Consider the following 20,109-nt stretch of genomic DNA (forward strand, 5'->3'; position numbering starts at 1 on the left):
GGATGTCTAGAAAAATAAAAGTTATTCAAAAAATAATTAATTAACAATTAATTTGTTTCAATACCTGAAATAATAGATGAAATGCGAGGACATCATCGATGATAATACATATAACTGTTGATAAATAAATTGATCGGAATTGGGACCCAATATACCCTCGACGTCAACAATAAACACATTGTATAGTATATCACTATCGGGTCGTTCCCTAACAGGTATGGGAATAGGCCTGCCAACCGTCCGGTTTTTAACCGAAATGTCCGGTTTTAAGATAATCAAAATGATGTCCGGTTAGTCTACAAAACCGGACATTGAAATGCCCGGTTTTAATCTTTTCAAAAATATTTATTATAATTAAGTAACTTTAAAGTAAAATTATTTTTATTTAGTTTTTAGTAAGAGTACAATTTATATTCATATTTTGTAGACATAATAGTAAATAAAATGTTAAAATATTCAACAAAAATTTTTAATGTGATTCAAAACGTTGTTTTGAAAATACAGTATAAATATTAGTTTTGTGTTTACTTTGTGACAAAAACAATGACATCAAAATCTAATTCACCCGAACGTAAAAAAACTAAGAGATGGACTAAGTTTAAAGACAATTGGTTATTAAATGATGATTTCAAAGAGTGGTTAGATAAAGGAAAAGATGAATTCAGTGCTAAGTGTAAGATATGTCCAATATCTATCACAATCAAACACGACGGTATCAACGCATTAAAGGCACACAAAAACACCGGAAAACATAAATCTAATGAAATATCTTTGAAAATGAGTGCAACAATGTCTGCATTTGTAACAAAAAAGTCGCCTAAAGACATAGAAGATGTGGCTATAAGTGAACTTTGTTTGACATATCATTGTGTAAGACATCATTTAAGTTATGTTTCAATGGATTGTAACAACAAATTACTCAAAGAGTTATTTTGTGATTCAAAAATAAGTCAATCATTACAATGTGGTCGTACAAAAATGGAAAGTATTGCCAAAAAATACTATATCCATTATCAATAGAAAAACATTTATTATCATTAAAATCAAAAAAATTTTCAATTTCTAGTGACGCCTCTAATAAAGGCAATGTAAAGTTATATCCAATAGGTATACAGTACTTTGATCAGAAAATTGGAATTATTAAATGTGTCATAGATTTTTATGAAGATCCAGATGAAACATCTGATGCCATATTCTGCAAAATTAAAAATTGTTTGCTAGAGAAAAATTTGGATATTAATAACATCATTGCATATTCTGGTGATAATGCGAGTGTCAACTACGGTAAACATCACTCAGTATATGAAAGTTTAAAAAATTTAAACCAATTTATTATTAAAGCAAATTGTAATAATCATGTTTTACATAATACAGTAAAGTATTCAATGATAAAATTACCTATTGATGTGGAAAATCTTGTATTAAAGATATATTCACATTTCTCCACATCTGCAAAACGAGTTAAATCACTTAAAACTTGTTATGACTTTTGTGATAATAATTTTGAACAAATGAGACGTCATGTACCAACTCGTTGGCTAAGTTTGCTACCAGCAATAGACCGATTGATTGATAATATATTACCATTAAAAAACTATTTTGTTGCAATAGGTACTGATAATTGTCCTCAAGTTATTAGTGATTTTGTTTGGTGTGACATTTATTGTGATATAACAATACCTGAACTTTATTTGCATTTTACGTCACATTTTATGTCTATTTTCCAAAATTCAATTATGTTATTAGAAAAAGACTCAACAAATGCTACAAATTTATACGATATAATGATAACATTAAAAACTCAATTAAGCAATCGAATGGATATGAAATTTTTTGGATCAATTGTTAATCAAAATTTAAACAAATTGAATGAAAATGAAATAAATATTTTTAATAATAATGCAATTGATGTATATAAGCGATCATTAAATTATTTAGAATCACATTTTGATTTTAATAATTCTCCTTATAAACTTTTTAAGTTACTAAATCTTGATAATAATTTGATTTACGAGAATTTAATTGATATAACAAATCTGTTAGATATTGAAATTAATAGAAATCACTTATTTGATGAAACAAATTTATTTAATAATTATTTAAATAATGATACCTTAAATTCATTTACATCAATAGAAAAATATTGTAAAATTTTAACTAATAATAATATGGTTAATTTAACAAAAATTATCGAAACCGTAATGGCCATACCAGTTGGAAACGATTTTGTAGAACGTGTATTCAGTCACCTCTCTCGTATTTAGACAGTTGATAGAAATTGCATGACAATTGAATTAATTAAATCGGAAATATGTATAAAAAACAATTTTGAATTTGATTGTATATCATTTAAAACATATGTTAAAAATAATCAAAAATTGCTAAACTCTGTAAAAAGCCAATCAAAATATGATTTTAAATAAAATTTGTCCGGTTTTTTTCCGGTTTTAAAAAATAATTTTCCGGTTTTTGGTAAATAGGGGTTGGCAGGCCTATATGGGAACCGGTGTTATCCAAACACCCTTAGTATTTGTACGAAATGTTTTACCCGATATCTCAAATATTTTAGCAATAGTTTTAGTATTTATTTCAATACTATTATTATTGTCACTATTTTGATAGATCGGGTCATTGTTTAGATACAATAGACTGGCAAACGTAGACTTTCCGATTCGCGGTGCACCGCATATGACCACCAATTTGAGCGGTTTGTTGGCCACTTGTGTATTATCGGCAAATATTTTGTCAATTTCATCCCAATTGGCCACTAGTTTCGGGTCATCTCTATTGCTTGTGTCGACTGTAAATATTTGTACACTTTTCAGACCCTCTGGACCGCCATATTTCCAATCAATTTCATCGCTTTCGACATCATTACTGGTCTCAACAGTATTGGTCTCAACATTATTGGTGTCAACATTACTGGCCTTAACTATACTGATTATAATAGCACCCATAGCTTTACAGTCGGCTATAATAATAGTCGTAACAAATCTTATTAAGATTATATAAAAACATTTTAAATAAAACATTTTTTTTCTAATACTATAATTATAATTTTATATTTGTTTTTGTTTGACATTAAAATACATTTTTAAAAAAATATTAAAATATAAATACATTACTTATGTAAAAATAAAATATAATAATAATAATTATTTTTATCTATTTATTTATTTCTAATCAATTTTCTTAACGGCTTTTTTAGTAAATTATCTAATTTATAGATAATAAAATTTTAAAAATTAAACTAAATATATATAACTTTAGATATTAATTTATAATTATTTTTCCCTATTATTACAATTTGTAGTTATAATCAATAATAATTAAAATTTAATAAATTAATTTTATTTATAATTTAAATTTTTAAAAAATCATAACTTAATATTATTAATTAAAACAATATAATTTATTATAATTAACTTTAACTGTACATTTAGTTGCAACATTATTTTTATTAAATAAACAATAAAATTGATAATTTTAACTTAGATATTTAATATTTAGATATAAATATATATATATATATATCGTATATATTTATATATATAATATATCTATCAATATATCGTAGATATTTAGTATTAATTTTTATGTCTATAAAGTCAAATTGAAACATATAATTAAACTAAATAAAAATTTATAAATAACATTATTTTTTAAACAATAAGTACTAAAAAAATAAAAAAATTCAAAATCACATATAAAATAATAATAATAATAAAACAAAAACAACTGTAATAAACATTTCATATTATAATTACAATTATTATATCATTTATGTAATAATAATAATTCAATATATGATAAGACTCTCTCTCTCTCTCTCTCTCTCTCTCTCTCTCTCTCTCTCTCTCTCTCTCTCTCTCTCTCTCTATCTATCTATCTATCTATCTATCTATCTCTTGCTGTTCATTATGTAACCTGTTTATTTACTAACCCTGCTCATTTTTCATCTCACTTTCTCATCCGCTAACTCATTAACCCACTCAATCTCTATAATTAATTTATAATTTATAATTTATAATTTATAATTTATAATTTATAATTTATAATTTATAATTTATAATTTATAATTTATAATTTATAATTTATAATTTATAATTTATAATTTATAATTTATAATTTATAATTTATAATTTATAATTTATAATTTATAATTTATAATTTATAATTTATAATTTATAATTTATAATTTATAATTTATAATTTATAATTTATAATTTATAATTTATAATTTATAATTTATAATTTATAATTTATAATTTATAATTTATAATTTATAATTTATAATTTATAATTTATAATTTATAATTTATGTTATAATATATGCTCAAACCTATAAGCTGTATATATATATATATATAGATGCATATATAATAGATATAAAACATTTAGGATTTAACATTTTCTATTTTTTTAGGCTCTTGCAACCACATAATACCAGCGAAAACCAATCCAGTTGTGCTAATGATTACACCGGCCAGGCCACTAGACAGGCCTACTGCCAAGCCAATAACAATGGGTCCCGGTAACATTAAGTGGACATATCTAATAGGCAAAGTGTTGACCGAATTGGCCACAAAACGTTTCGATACAATTTTTTCAAACTCTGCCAAATAGTCGACATTATCTATGTCTACCAATATCTCATCCGCATATCCATCAAAGTTTGCAGTTAATCGGTTGGCAAAATCGCTGCCAATAGGTCTAAACACCTCGTTGTGTGAGTGTATCCATTCGTTAGGCCCGTTAAGCATTCTTTTCAAAAATCCTTTCGATGATTTGACGGCTAACAACCCAGTCTCGTATCGATGGACGGCCGATACCATTGCCAATAGATTGGCCTCATTGACGCCGTAGTAGCTGTCTATATGTTTATCAAGCAATTGGCCAAAATAGTTGTCGCCGTGTTGTTGTCCATTGGCGGCTGCAATTAATGCTTGCGCCCTAAACAAAGTGTCCACCCTTATTCTGTTTTCAGAATTCAGATCCCGGAGCTCGTGATCCAAGCCTTCTAATCTCGGATTAACGGCTAACCGGCCGACCAATTGACGGATACCCATACAGACTGCCTCGCAATACGATTCCAAACAGTTTCGATAGAGTCGTGCATTTTTTGGCAAACCTATCGTATTGTCCATTAAGTTTGCCAATTAATTGCCGTCGGCTACTGTCAACTACTTGACCTACGACATTACTATCCGATTTAGACCAGTATCGATAGGGATTCTCGATAGATAGAAATTCGTCGACCAATTGGCCGACCAGTTCCCTGTGTCGTTGATCGAGTTGAGAAATAGTCAGACCGTTATACACATACAGTTGATAGCAATCGTCCATAAATTGTAAATATTTTTCCATTAGATTATCTATCAGATTGTTGGTAAAATTGTCGGCCAATAGGCTCAACTGGTTCGACAATTTTTTCAATTTATTATTAGTAATTGTGTCGAACAGTGGCCGCAATGCCCGATAAAAATCCGAACTATTCATTGGCTGTCCCGTTGTTGGCGATATTTTCAGATCATAATCACCGATAGTGGTAGACATTGTCAGCTGAGGAAACTCAAGTAAATATTTAAGATAATTGTCCCCAACATCATCACTGATATAGTGTGTATCCATATCGTCAAGCATACCGGTGCGCATACGATCAGCCGGTTCGGGCATCAGATAACAATCAATAGTTTTAAAGAATTTGCTAAACTTTCCTAGATTAATTTTTGCATCCCTGTTCAATGTATTCAAATATTTATCACTATCTAGACTTCCGTATTTAAAATCTCGTTGGTTAACGCAATTACAGGCTATTAGTATGAGCTTCTCATTTAACGACTGTACGGTTTGGGCTAATGTTGTGTACAATTGTAGTACTTGTTCGTGATATTCATTGAATGGATGTCTAGAAAAATAAAAGTTATTTAAAATATATTTATTTATAAATTTATTAGATTTAATACCTGAGATAATAGATAAAATGCGAGGACATCATCGATGATAATACATATAACTGTTGATAAATAAATTGATCGGAATTGGGACCCAATATACCCTCGACGTCAACAATAAACACATTGTATAGTATATCACTATCGGGTCGTTCCCTAACAGGTATGGGAACCGGTGTTATCCAAACACCCTTAGTATTTGTACGAAATGTTTTACCCGATGTCTCAAATATTTTAACAATATTTTTAGTATTTATTTCAATACTAATATTATTATTATTATTGTCACTATTTTGATAGATCGGGTCATTGTTTAGATACAATAGACTGGCAAACGTAGACTTTCCGATTCGCGGTGCACCACATATGACAACCAATTTAAGCGGTTTGTTGGCCACTTGAGTATTGTCGGCAAATATTTTTTCAATTTCATCCCAATTGGCCAACAGTTTCGGTTCATGTCTATTGTCGCCGCTGTCATCGACTGTAAATATCTGTACACTTTGTAGACCCACTGGACCGCCATATTTCCAATTATTTTCAACAACTGTCTCAACAGCTATAGGTTCGGTTGAGGCCATAGTCGTAACTTATAGTTGTATTAATTAGTATTTTTTATAATTAATAAAATACTTGTATTTAATACAAAAATTATATTTGTCTTAATTACAATACAATGAACAATAAAATATTATCTATTTATTATATAAAAAAAATAAAAATTACAGCTTATATTAAATTATGTATTATAAAGATAAAAATTATACAATTAATATCAAACAGTATTATAAACAGCAAAATAAACAACATTAAAAGTTACAAATAGTGAAATATAACCTTAATCTTTATAATATATAATTTAATAAAAAGTTTAGTAAATTGATGAAATTATATAATTTTTATTATATTTTTATTAATTCAATTATTACTAATTTTATGTTATTTTTCAATTGTATTCTAATGTTAAAACAAAACTAAATCTACTAAACGAAAGTTAAACTAAAAAAAATATAAACAGTTAAACAATAGATTTATATATAAATTATAAGAAATATTTTTAATAAAATAAATAAAAGATTTATTTTTGATTTTTTTTAAATACACGGCTTTTTAGCTTGCGAAAACTCGGGCCCTTTTTATGTATATTATACATATGTTTTTTGTGTAACTCTATCTCTATTATTAATAATTATATACTTACATAAATCATGTCGCATTTTTTTAAACAACACATAACAAAATGATATTTTTTATAATTACCAAATGTAGCACAAAAAAAACATAAGTAACACAAATAAAAAAGTATCGAGTTTATTTTGAAAATGTTTAGTGTATATTAAAATATATACTATATATATATATATATATAATTAGTATAACTTTTGATTAAAATTAATAATATTCATAAAAATTACAACTAATTATACTATTAACATAGAATATATATATATATCTAACATAGTTTAGCGCTGTTAGTTAATTAGTTCAAGGTTAATTGATTAATTAATTAATTTTGTTTAGTTGGTTTTCGAGCCCACTTAATACAAGCATATACCGAATAAGGTATGCCAATGACCAGCATTTCGGGAACAGCCAGTGCGCCCAAACCAATTATAACACTACTGGCCAACAAATCGGAACCGATTTCTAGTGCCCAATTCAGACCCGAATTTGAATCAAAACGTTTAGCTATAATAGTACTAAATTCGACCAAATAGTCGACATCACTGGCCAGAATGCCTACCGAAACCTTATCGGCATATCTGGCACTGTTGGCAGCTAATCGTTGGGCAAAATCGGGTCCAATACGCCGAATCACCTCATTGTGCGCGTGTATCCATTGATTAGAACCGTTAAGCATACCATTCAACCAGCCCTTTGACGCTTTCGTCGCCAATAACTCCGACTCGTATCGATAGACAGCCGATCCCATTGCCAATAGATTCGACTCATTGAGACCGTAGTAGCCGTCTATATGTTTGTCCAGCAATTGACCAAAATCGTAGTCACTGTCGTGTTGTTGTCGATTGGCTTTCAACGCTTGCTCCCTAAACCAACTGTCCACACGTTTACTGTGTACAGAATTCAGGTCCTGGAGCTCGCGATTCAAACCATCAAGTTTTGGATTAACGGCTAACCGGCCGATCATTTGACGGATACCAATACTGATGGCATCGGTATACGAGTTCAAACAGTTTCGATAGAGTCGTGCATTTCGGGCAAACCTATCGTATTGGTTGTCAAGTTTGCCAATTAATTCAAGTCTACTGCTGTCAACTGCTGCCGTATTGTCCAAACCGTCGGCCGATTTAGACCAATGACAATAGGGATTATCAGTATGGACTAAATCGTCCAGCAATTGGCCGACCAGTTCCGTGTGACGGCTATCGAGTAGATCAATGGCCAGACCGTTATACATATATTGTTCATAACAATCGCCAATCGATTGCTGATATTTTTCAATCAATCGTTGAATCAATTTGTCGGCAAAATCGGCCGCCAATAACGACATTTCGTTCGGTAACTTTTCCAATCGATTGGTAGTAGTAATTAAGTCGAACAGTGGTCGCAATGCCCGATGAAAGTCCCGACCATTTATCGGCTGTCCAGTTGTTGTCGATGTTTTCAGGCCATTGTCAGCTCCAGTATTGGCGGTGGTGGCCATTATTAGCTGACGAAACTCGTGTACATACTTAAGATAACTGTGCCCGACATCATCGCTGGTATAGTATGTATCGCTATCTTTAAGCATACCGGTGCGCATACGATCAGCCGGTTCGGGCATCAGATAGCAGTCTATGCATTTAAAATATTTGGTAAATTTTGTGAGATTAATGTTTGAATCGCTGTTCAAAATATCCACATATTTGTCGCTATCTACCCGTCCGTATCGAAACTCCTGTTGATTAATCAAATTACTGGCCATTAGTATGAGCTTATCGTTTAACGACTGTACGGTTTGGGCTAATGTTGTGTACAATTGTAGTACTTGTTCGTGATATTCATTGAATGGATGTCTAGAAAAATAAACAAAATAATAAAATAATAGTTATTTAATTAATTAATTAATTTGATTGAATACCTGAGATAATAGATAAAATGCGAGGACATCATCGATGATAATACATATAACTGTTGATAAATAAATTGATCGGAATTGGGACCCAATATACCCTCGACGTCAACAATAAACACATTGTATAGTATATCACTATCGGGTCGTTCCCTAACAGGTATGGGAACCGGTGTTATCCAAACACCTTTAGTATTGGCCCGAAATGTTTTACCCGATGTCTCAAATATTTTGGTAATAGTTTTTGTATTATTATTATTATTATCATTATTATCACTATTTTGATAGATAGGCTCATTGTTTAGATACAATAGACTGGCAAACGTAGATTTACCGATTCGCGGAGCGCCGCATATGACCACTAATTTTAGTGGTTTGTTGGCCACCGCGGGATTGTCGGAAAATATTTTGTCAATTTCATCCCAATTGGCCACCATTTTCTGATCGTCTCTATTGCTGTCATCGACTGTAAATATCTGTACACTTTTCAGACCCTCTGGACCGCCATATTTCCCGTACCGATCACCTGTCTCTACATGATTGGTTTCAACAGCTCCGGTAGCTTTAGGTTCGTCTATACCCATAATTATATTTTATATTAAATCTATTTAATATCCAGTTTTTATTATTGATATTAAATTTCATACATGTTTTCACACAATTTATAACGTCTTATAATTAATTGATTTATAAAATCTATTTTTGCATAATATATTTATAACCTATTAATAAATTAAAATGTTATTAATGTATTTTTTGTTGTTGTTGTTGTTGTATTTAAAAAAAAACTATTATAATTAACTTTAAGTGTAGTTTTTTTAGTTAGATAGTTATATAATTTTTGATATAATTGCTATTGCCTGGATACAAAAAGATTATGTATTGAAAAAAAATCAATACAAACAATTATGTTTTGATACATCCATTATATTTATTTAAAAAAAACAAAAATTTCTTAATAATAGTTATTTAATATTAAATTTTATTATTTTATTTTGTTTGTTGTTAATTATATATAATTTATTTAAAAATATAATTAGAATTGTATTACAATTTAAACATAACAACTTTAATTAACTAATTTATTTTTAATTTATTTTACTGTAAATTTATATAAAATTTATATATATATATATAAGAAGGCGGTCAATCGATCTTGAGCGGCGTATTTTTTGAATAACTTTTGAACGGTAAGACATAATTTAATTCTGTAAAATACATTTAAGAATATCATATCGACCACACTTAATATACACGAAATCACAAAACTAGGATGACCAGATATACAAAATATCGGGACCAACGCAAGACACTATGCTACAGGTCAAACTATAACAGACTAATTTTTTATGACAATGTAAATTTGTAGTCAAGAAATAATAGTTTAATATAAAAAAAGAATCATCAAAATCGGATTGATACTTTTGTTTTTATACCTTGTTAAATTTGTCATAAATCACATTGTATAAAATTGTCCAAAATAAAATTGACGTTATTTATGACTATTATATATTTAGAAGATTAAATTTTCAATTATATTATTATTTCTAAAAACAAAATTTTATTATGTAGACTAGTTTTCGAAATAATCGACTCAATATAAATTACACTATTGTAATTTGATATTATAATTTATATTGAAAGTCGATTATTTCGAAAACTAGTCGACATATTAAAATTTTGTTTTTAGATTTAGTGATAACATGAAAATCTTCATTTAATAAGTATATAATATTTACAAATAACGTCAATTTTATTTTAGACAATTTTAAACAATGTGATTTATGACAAATTTAACAAGGTATAAAAATAAAAGTACCAATCCGATTTTGATGATTCTTTTTTATATTAAACTATTATTTCTTGACTACAAATTTACATTGTCATAAAAAATTAGTCTGTTGTAGTTTGACCTGTAGCATAGTGTCTTTCATTGGTCCCGATATTTTGTATATCTGGTCATCCTAGTTTTGTGATTGTGTGTATATTAAGTGTGGTCGATATGATATTCTTAAATGTATTTTACAGAATTAAATTATCTCTAACCGTTTAAAAGTTATTCAAAAAATACGCCGCTCAAGATCGATTGACCGCCTTCTTATATAAATTTTATATAAATAATAAAATTGAAAGTAGTAGTTAATAGTATTTATATTAAATATTTTTATAATAATGAAATCAATTATTTTCTTTATATCAGTAAAAATAATTAATAATTATTATTAATTTTTTTTTATTAATTATTATTAAATTATAAATTGATTATTAATATATATTAATAGTATAATATTAAACTAACCAACTGAGAGAGCACAGTTAGCTAACTAGTAATTAATATAACTGGCTAAATAATATAATAGTATATTTTTTGTATATATATATATATATATATATATATGTGTGTGTGTGTGTGTGTTTGTGTGATAAAAATTAAATATTTTAAATAACTAAAAATATAATAACAATTTTATCTATTTATTTATTGAAATCATATATTTCGTCTAAACTTTTAAGAAATTTTAGATTTTTAAAATATCATGATAACAATTTATGGTATGATTCACAGGGAACAGTGACGTTAGCTACATGTGCTAAATTTTTGTAAATTTTTTTGTCAAATGCATATTATTTTCGCAAAAATTATCAAATTTTCAATTTTTAAATAATTTTAAATAAAAATTAAAATTTAATTATTTTTCTGCGAAAATAATATGCATTTAGAAAAAATTTACAAATATTTAGCACATGTAGCTAACCACCCGGTTCCCTGCTACTCATACCATAAATTGTTATCATGATACTGAATATATATATTAATATATATATATAAACATTTGTTGGCATTACTTACCTTAGAGGGCTTGGTTTTTTATATTGTTTTTAAAGTATAATAAAAAAAGCATTAAACTTATCTTTATATTTAGGTTAGTTTGGGGGGTGAGTGGGGTAGGGTGTGGGAGGTTAGGAAGTGGTGGTGGGGTGGTTGGGGTTAGATAGTAGTGTGTTTAATAGGGTTGGTGTGGAGTCATATTATGATTTATATTTTTTTTATTTCTAATGTGAATACAATCGTGTGATTTCACGTGCAAATAGTATTATTAATACATTTAATACAGTGTTGTAATGCACGCGCAAACAATATAAAAAAACGAAGCCCTCTAAGGTAAGCGTTGCCCATTTGTTTGTTTCTATTTTTTTTTAAGTATAACTTTAGTTTAAAGTTTAGTTTAACTTTTGTTTAACATTAGTTTGTTTAGTGGGCTTTCGACACCATCTAATACCAGCGTACAGTGAGTAGGGTATGCCAATCACAAGGGCCGGTGGACCAACCGTAGCGGCCAAACCATATGTACTAATAGTGGCCAACATATCGCAAAAGGTTTCTATATTTCTTTGGTGACCCGAATTGGCCAGAAAACGTTTCGATACAACTGTCTGAAAATTGGCCAAATAGTCTACGGTAGCGATGCTTACGCAAACAATATCCGAATATCTCGCCGAATTGGCAGCCAATTGGTCGACAAAATCGCCGCTTATACCACCGAATACATCGTTGTGAGCGTATATCCATTGGTTAGAGCCGTTGATAATCAATTTCCACCAGACCTTCAACTGGTTTGCGGCCAACAACTTGGTTTCGTATCGATAGACAGCCGACATCGTTGCCAATAGATTGGATTCATTGAGACCGTAGTAGTCGTCTAGACGTTTAGCAAGCAATTGGCCAAAATTGTAGTCACCGTCGAGGACATACTCTTTGAACCAATTGACCACTCTTTTTCTATGTATGTCATTCAAATCCCGGAGCTGACGATCCAACCCGTCTATTAGCGGTTTAGCTTCTAGATGGCCGATCAGTTGACAGATGCCTAACCTGAGGGCATCGGTATACGAGTCGAAACACTTTCGATATAGTCTGGCATTTCTAGCAAACCTATCGTATTGTTGGTTAAGTTTGTCTTTCAGTTCAACTGCCACTAAACAACTGTCCTTCATTTGGCCGCTGCTGCCGTCCATGGATTTAGACCAATGACGATAGGGATTATCTTTCAGTAATAACTTTTTGACCAATTGGACGACCAGTTCCGTGTGTTGGTCATCGATTTTATCGATATCCAGGCCATTGTACACATACTGTTGCTGCCAATCGTCCAGCGATTGTTGATATTTTTTTGCCAACTTATCGGTTAGTTTTTTGTTAGAATCGGCAATCATTAATGATATCTGATTCGGTATTTTGTGTAGTTTATTATTATTAGTAATTAAGTCGAACAGTGATCGCAGTGCCCGATAAAAGTCCCGACCATTCATCGGCTTTCCCGATATTTTCAGATCACTGTTGGTAGTGGTGGTGGTGGTGGTGGCCATTGTTAGCTGACGAAAATCGCTTATATACTTCATATAACTGTCCCCGACATCATCACTGTTATAGTATGTATCGCTATCTTTAAGCATACCGGTGCGCATTCGATCAGCCGGTTCGGGCATCAGATAACATTCAATACTTTTAAAGTATTTGGTAAACTTTCCTAGATTAATTTTTGCATCCTCGTTTAATTTATCCATATATTTATCGCTATCTACCCGTCCGTATCGAAACTCCAGATCGTTAACCAAATTACTGGACATTAGTATGAGCTTATCGTTCAACGACTGTACGGTTTGGGCTAATGTTGTGTACAGTTGTAGTACTTGTTCGTGATATTCATTGAATGGATGTCTAGAAAAATTTAAATGTTATTAAAAAAAATAAATTAATTAATTTCTAATTTAATACCTGAGATAATAGATAAAATGCGAGGACATCATCGATGATAATACATATAACTGTTGATAAATAAATTGATCGGAATTGGGACCCAATATACCCTCGACGTCAACAATAAACACATTGTATAGTATATCACTATCGGGTCGTTCCCTAACAGGTATGGGAACCGGTGTTATCCAAACACCCTTAGTATTTGTACGAAATGTTTTACCCGATGTCTCAAATATTTTAACAATATTTTTAGTATTTATTTCAATACTAATATTATTATTATTTTGATAGATAGGCTCATTGTTTAGATACAATATACTGGCAAAAGTAGATTTACCGATTCGTGGTGCGCCGCATATCACCACCAATTTGAGCGGTTTGTTGGCCACCGATGGATTGCTTGAAAATATTTTGTCAATTTCATCCCAATTGGCCACTAGTTTCGGGTTATTTCTCTCGCTGTCATCCACTTTGAATATCTGTACACTTTTCAAACCTTCTGGACCGCCATATTTCCAGTCAATTTCATTGGTGTCGACATTATTGGTCTCAACATTACTGGTCTCAACATTACTGGTCTCAACATTACTGGTCTCGACATCATTACTGGTCTCAACATTACTGGTCTCAACATTACTGGTCTCAACATTACTGATCTCAACATTACTGGTCTCGACATCATTACTGGTCTCAACATTACTGGTCTCAACATTACTGATCTCAACATTACTGGTCTCAACATTACTGGTCTCAACATTACTGATCTCAACATTACTGATCTCAACATTACTGGTCTCAACATTACTGGTCTCAACATTACTGGTCTCAACATTACTGGTCTCAACATTACTGGTCTCGACATCATTACTGGTCTCAACATTACTGGTCTCAACATTACTGGTCTCAACATTACTGGTCTCGACATCATTACTGGTCTCAACATTACTGGTCTCAACATTACTGATCTCAACATTACTGGTCTCAACATTACTGGTCTCAACATTACTGGTCTCAACATTACTGGTCTCAACATTACTGATCTCAACATTACTGGTCTCAACATTACTGGTCTCAACATTACTGGTCTCGACATCATTACTGGTCTCGACATCATTACTGGTCTCAACATCACTAGTCTCAACATTACTGGCCATAATGTTATTGATTTTAATGGCACCGATAGCTAAACACGCGACTAAAAACATAGACTTAACGAAACTTTTTAATATTATGAAATATTTTTTAAAAATAAACATTTTTTTTATATTGAATTTTTGCATTTGATTTAACATTATAATATAATTGAACATTAAGATAAAAATTAGCAATACTTGAATTAATGAAAATATAATATTAATATTTTATCTATTTATTGATAAATATTATATATATATATATATTTTTATCAATTTTATAACCTTTTTATTAAGTTATATATTATAAAGATAAAGCAATATTTCATTATAGCTACTGTTTTTTTTTATTGTTTATAATATGTTTAAATTTAAAAATTATGACGTGAAAATAACTAATAACTAATAATTAATCAAGTAACTAATTATGTATGTTTCAATTTAAATTTATTATTAAAAAACAATAATAAAATAAAAAATATTTAATTATAAAAATTTTTTTTTTAATTTTTTAAATTTTTTAAACCAATTAAATAATTTATGGGGTTTTGATGGATATTTAAGACTATAACAGACTGCCCCAACTTTTATAGTAGTTTCCGTCCACCAGGCCATACGCGATGCCGACACAAATCTATGGTTTGTTGCATCGATAAAAGCTTGCGTATAGTTGATAGCACCGGGATGGCCATCGTCGACCACATTGACGTATCGTTTAGTTATAACGTTAACATTATTGATAAATTGGTTGTAAATCAGGGGAAATATTTCTGTATGCGATTCAATCCATTGATTATAACGACCAGACATTGTCCTAATAGACAACAATGGCTTACAGTTAATACTGTCCATCAATTGTGTCTGATATTTACCGACAGTTTTATTCAGTTCGGTAACCAATTCATTGTTGGCCTCAAAATAGACGGACATACTGTTCGCTAGTTTGTCGGCAAAATCCAGATTATCGACCATATTATAGGTTTTATAATTTTCTACTAATTTTCTGATTAGTTTATCACTAACATCCCTGAGCGGATCCGATCGTATTGGTTTATTATTATTTAGATCCATAAATAGTGAACGTATAGCTTCATGCATACCTGTGCGATAGCTAACATAGCATTGACGATATAATTGGCCATTTCTATTGATTACATCAAATGTTTGGCTAAGTTTGTCTAATATATGTTTCCTATCATTACTGTTGGATTTGCTGTGCGACCAGTTTTCAAACGGATTAGCCGTTTGGATAAAAATGGCCAACAATTTGCTAATAATATTATCAATAACTACCTTATCGTCTAAACCATTACCATAAACTTCAAACATATTTGTTTCATCGATATATTGTTTGACCAGATTGTTGGCCAGTTTTCGGTAATAATTAGCGGATAACATTGACATATGATTCGGCAATTTTTCCAATTGATTGCTTGTAATTAAGTCAAACATTGGTCCCAACATTTGATAAAATCCTAGTCCTGTCAATAGGTTACCCGTAGCCGATAATGTTTTCAGACCATATGTTTCGGTAGACATTGTTAGCCAACGAAAATCATGTATATAATACATGTATCGCTGGCCAATATCAGCGACAGTATAGTTAGTTTGATTGTCCTCCTCTAGACTACCGGTTCGTATAGGATCGGCCGGTTCGGGCATCAAATAGCACTCAATATCTTTATAAAAATTCCTAAATTTTTCTAAATCAATATTTGCATCCCTGTTCAATGTATCCATATATCTATCGCTATCTAACCGTCCGTATCGGAAATATCTGTTATTACTGGCAAATTACTGGCCATTAGTATAATCTTTTCATTCATCATCGACTGTACGGTTTGGCCTAATGTTGTGTACAGTTGTAGTATTTGTTCGTTATATTCATTGATAGGATGTCTACAAAAAAAAATTAATAAATAATTTTATTTATTAATATTATTTAAGTATATTTTATTATTATTATTATTATTACCTAAGATAATAGATAAAATGCGAGGACATAATCAATGAAACACATATAACTGTTGATGTATTAATTGATCGGAATTGGGACCCAATATACCCTCGATGTCAACAATAAACACATTGTATAGTATATCACTATCGGGTCGTTCCCTAACAGGTATGGGAACCGGTGTTATCCAAACACCTTTAGTATTCGGTAAATAGGGTTTACTGGATGTTTCAAATATTTTATAAATAATTTTATCATAATCAAAGTTATTATAATAATTATTACTGGTATTGATTAGATAGATCGGGTCATTGTTTAGATACAATAGATTGGCAAACGTTGATTTACCGATTCTGGGTGGACCGCATATGACCAACAATTTTATCGGATTGTTGGCCACTAACTTATTAGCGGCAAATATTTTTTCAATTTCCGCCCAATTGGTCACTAGTTTCGGATTATCTTTATTATAATCGCCAGTGTCATCTACTTTAAATATCTGGACACCACTTTTCAGGCCTACTGGACCCCCATTGATACAATGATTATCATCACTATTGCGGGCGCCGGTAGTTATAATAATTATGATAACCACTATTACTACTAATAGTTGGTATCTAAAAATTGAAGACATTTTTTTTGTTTATAGAAAAAACAAAATAAAAATTATTTTTATTTAAATTTTATATAAAAATTTCTATTTTCTTATAATTTTTATATTAATAAAATAAAACTACAATTTTTTTAGATTTTTAAACAAAAAATTATTATTATGTTTTATTTATCAATTTCTAATATTGTAATGCATTAATGTTATGATATTTTTCATACTTATCAGTTATATAGTTACATAAAATATTTTTTTTTATTATTAGTTATATAATCATTGATTATAAATTGCCTGGATACAAGATACTTAAAATATAAAAAAAAATTATCTTCAAATTACAATATTTTCATTTAAATAATTTTACAAAATAACAAAAATCTATATAAAAGAAATATTTAGATAACAATAGTTTTATTCAAATTAAATTTTTTTATAATAATAAATTTATTAGATGTCCTTGATGTTTTTTTCAACAGTTTTACATTAATAATATACTTTAGCGTACTTTAACGTAGCACAAAAAAAACTAGACGTAATTTATGTAAATAAAAAATTTATTTTTTAAATATAGTCCCCTCCTAATTCGATGCATAGCTCCATTCGGGATCTCCACATCTCGAAAGCTTTTTTATAGCGATCTTCAGAAATGGAGTGAAAATACTCCATCACCGCGCAGTCCAACTCGTCTTCTGTCTTAAATGCTTGTCCGCGAAGAAAATGCTTCAGACCACTAAACAAACAAAAGTCACACATTGCAAGGTCGGGTGAATATGGCGGGTGCGGTACAGTCTTGACATTATTTTTGGCCAAAAACTCTTGAGTCAGTTTTGCAGTATGAACTCGGCTGTTGTCGTGGTGCAGCAGCATTCCTTTTTTAGCAGACCCCTCAATGACTTTAGGAAGACATTGTGTGGTGTACCACAATGCCGTGGCTGTCTTCTGTCCGCATAATTTTACCGCGGCCACCAAACCTACCGTATTGAAAAATACGGCATACATAACTTTTCCAATAGTTTTATCTCGCTTGACAATATCGGGTGGTACCTCATCTTCAAACACAAATATCTTTGCTTCTCGTGATAATTTTGGCTCATAATAATGAACATATGTTTCATCACCTGTAGTGATCTTATCAATTAAAACATGTCCCTTATTCTTCCACATCTTTAGATTTTCTCGGCAAATGTTCACACGTTGTTGTTTTTGCTCATCTGATAGAAAGTGAGGAACAAACCGACATAAACGCTTCCGTACGCCAATCAAATCAGTGCATATTTTTTGAAGTGTTGTGCGATGAATGCCTGACTTTTCCTCTAACTCACGGTATGTAATCCATGGATCTGCTCTTATTATCTTTTCGACAGCGGCAACATTTTCAGGRGTCGATACAGTAACTTCCGGACCTTTTCTTTCGCCATCTTTAAATGACTGTACACCGAGTTTGAAATGTCGGATCCATTTGGTGATTGTACTGTAAGCAGGGCTATTATTGCCCAACCTGTCCATCATCCGACGATGAATTTCGTTTGGGTCTTGTGTGGACAAAAACTCATAATAAATTATGACACGTTTGTGTTCCTCCGATAACTCCATTGGTATCACCGAAAAACTTCTGACCAGACCTCTTTAAATGGTTATATCTTATACACGACTAGAGATAATTAGATGAAAATCACAGGTTAAGGGTTTGATATGTAAACAATCAAAAACACGTGTCAACCAATTTTTTATATTATACCGTTTAGGTGGCGCTATCTTCCCAAAAGACAAGCTGTCATTGATTATAAATTGCCTGGATACAAGATACTTAAAATATAAAAAAAAATTATCTTCAAATTACAATATTTTCATTTAAATAATTTTACAAAATAACAAAAATCTATATAAAAGAAATATTTAGATAACAATAGTTTTATTCAAATTAAATTTTTTTATAATAATAAATTTATTAGATGTCCTTGATGTTTTTTTCAACAGTTTTACATTAATAATATACTTTTTTTCCTACTTATATCAGCTATAGTTACATAAATATATTTTTATCTTTATATATAAAATAATTTTAAGAATATTAAAACTATATATTTAACATATTAATTGAATAATTATTAAATTTAATATAATTTTAAAAATTATTAAAAAATCTCTAGTTTGTTATTTTATAAATTTAATTAAATATTAATTGTTAATTATAGTTTTTTTTTAAATAAGTAATTATTAAGTAATTTAACTGTATTTTTTATTATTATTAATTATATAATATTTGATAATAAATTGCTGTTATTGCCTGGATACAATATACTTCAAAAAAAAAATTATCTTCAAATTACAATATTAACATTTTAAATAAATTTAAAATTACAAAATCTTTTTTTTAAAAAAAAACATTTAGATTACAATAATTTTATTCAAAATAATTTTATAATAATAATAATTTTGTATGATAGATGGCCTTGAGTTTATATAAAAATAAATAAATAAATAGTTTTATATTAATGATATATTATTTTCAAAAAAAACTTGAAAAGTTTTGTTTACTGAAATATATAATGGCTTTTTGAGTCTGTCTGTCTGTCTGTCTGTGTGTCGCATATTTTTTTGCGAATTTTGAAATTCTGAC

General features: G+C 29.6%; 2 protein-coding genes across 2 annotated transcripts; both read right to left on the bottom strand.

Moving 5' to 3' along the window:
* Positions 1 to 7,424: 7,424 nt before the first annotated feature.
* On the bottom strand, positions 7,425 to 9,694 carry LOC128965044 (uncharacterized). The gene is made up of 2 exons (XM_054311697.1): positions 9,037 to 9,694; positions 7,425 to 8,971 (listed from the first exon to the last, which is right to left on the bottom strand). Exons 1-2 carry the CDS (start codon positions 9,609 to 9,611, stop codon positions 7,462 to 7,464), a joined length of 2,085 nt encoding a protein of 694 aa, XP_054167672.1. The 5' UTR covers positions 9,612 to 9,694; the 3' UTR covers positions 7,425 to 7,461.
* An 8,356-nt stretch (positions 9,695 to 18,050) lies between these two features.
* LOC128965053 (histone-lysine N-methyltransferase SETMAR-like) lies at positions 18,051 to 19,082 on the bottom strand. Its single transcript, XM_054311706.1, has one exon. It carries the CDS (start codon positions 19,080 to 19,082, stop codon positions 18,051 to 18,053), a length of 1,032 nt encoding a protein of 343 aa, XP_054167681.1.
* Positions 19,083 to 20,109: the final 1,027 nt, after the last annotated feature.

Source organism: Oppia nitens, unplaced genomic scaffold, assembly GCF_028296485.1.
Source record: "Oppia nitens isolate AA-2021 unplaced genomic scaffold, nextdenovo-longstitch-racon4-pilon3 scaffold16_pilon_pilon_pilon, whole genome shotgun sequence".
Classification (NCBI taxonomy): domain Eukaryota; kingdom Metazoa; phylum Arthropoda; class Arachnida; order Sarcoptiformes; family Oppiidae; genus Oppia; species Oppia nitens.

Excerpts from the sequence above, each read along its gene's own strand:
- LOC128965044 (XM_054311697.1), bottom strand. The coding sequence starts at position 9,611 with ATGGGTATAGACGAACCTAAAGCTACCGGAGCTGTTGAAACCAATCAT. Across the intron at positions 8,972-9,036 it reads CATTTTATCTATTATCTCAG|ACATCCATTCAATGAATATC; the intron begins GTATTCAATCAA and ends TTATTTTTCTAG.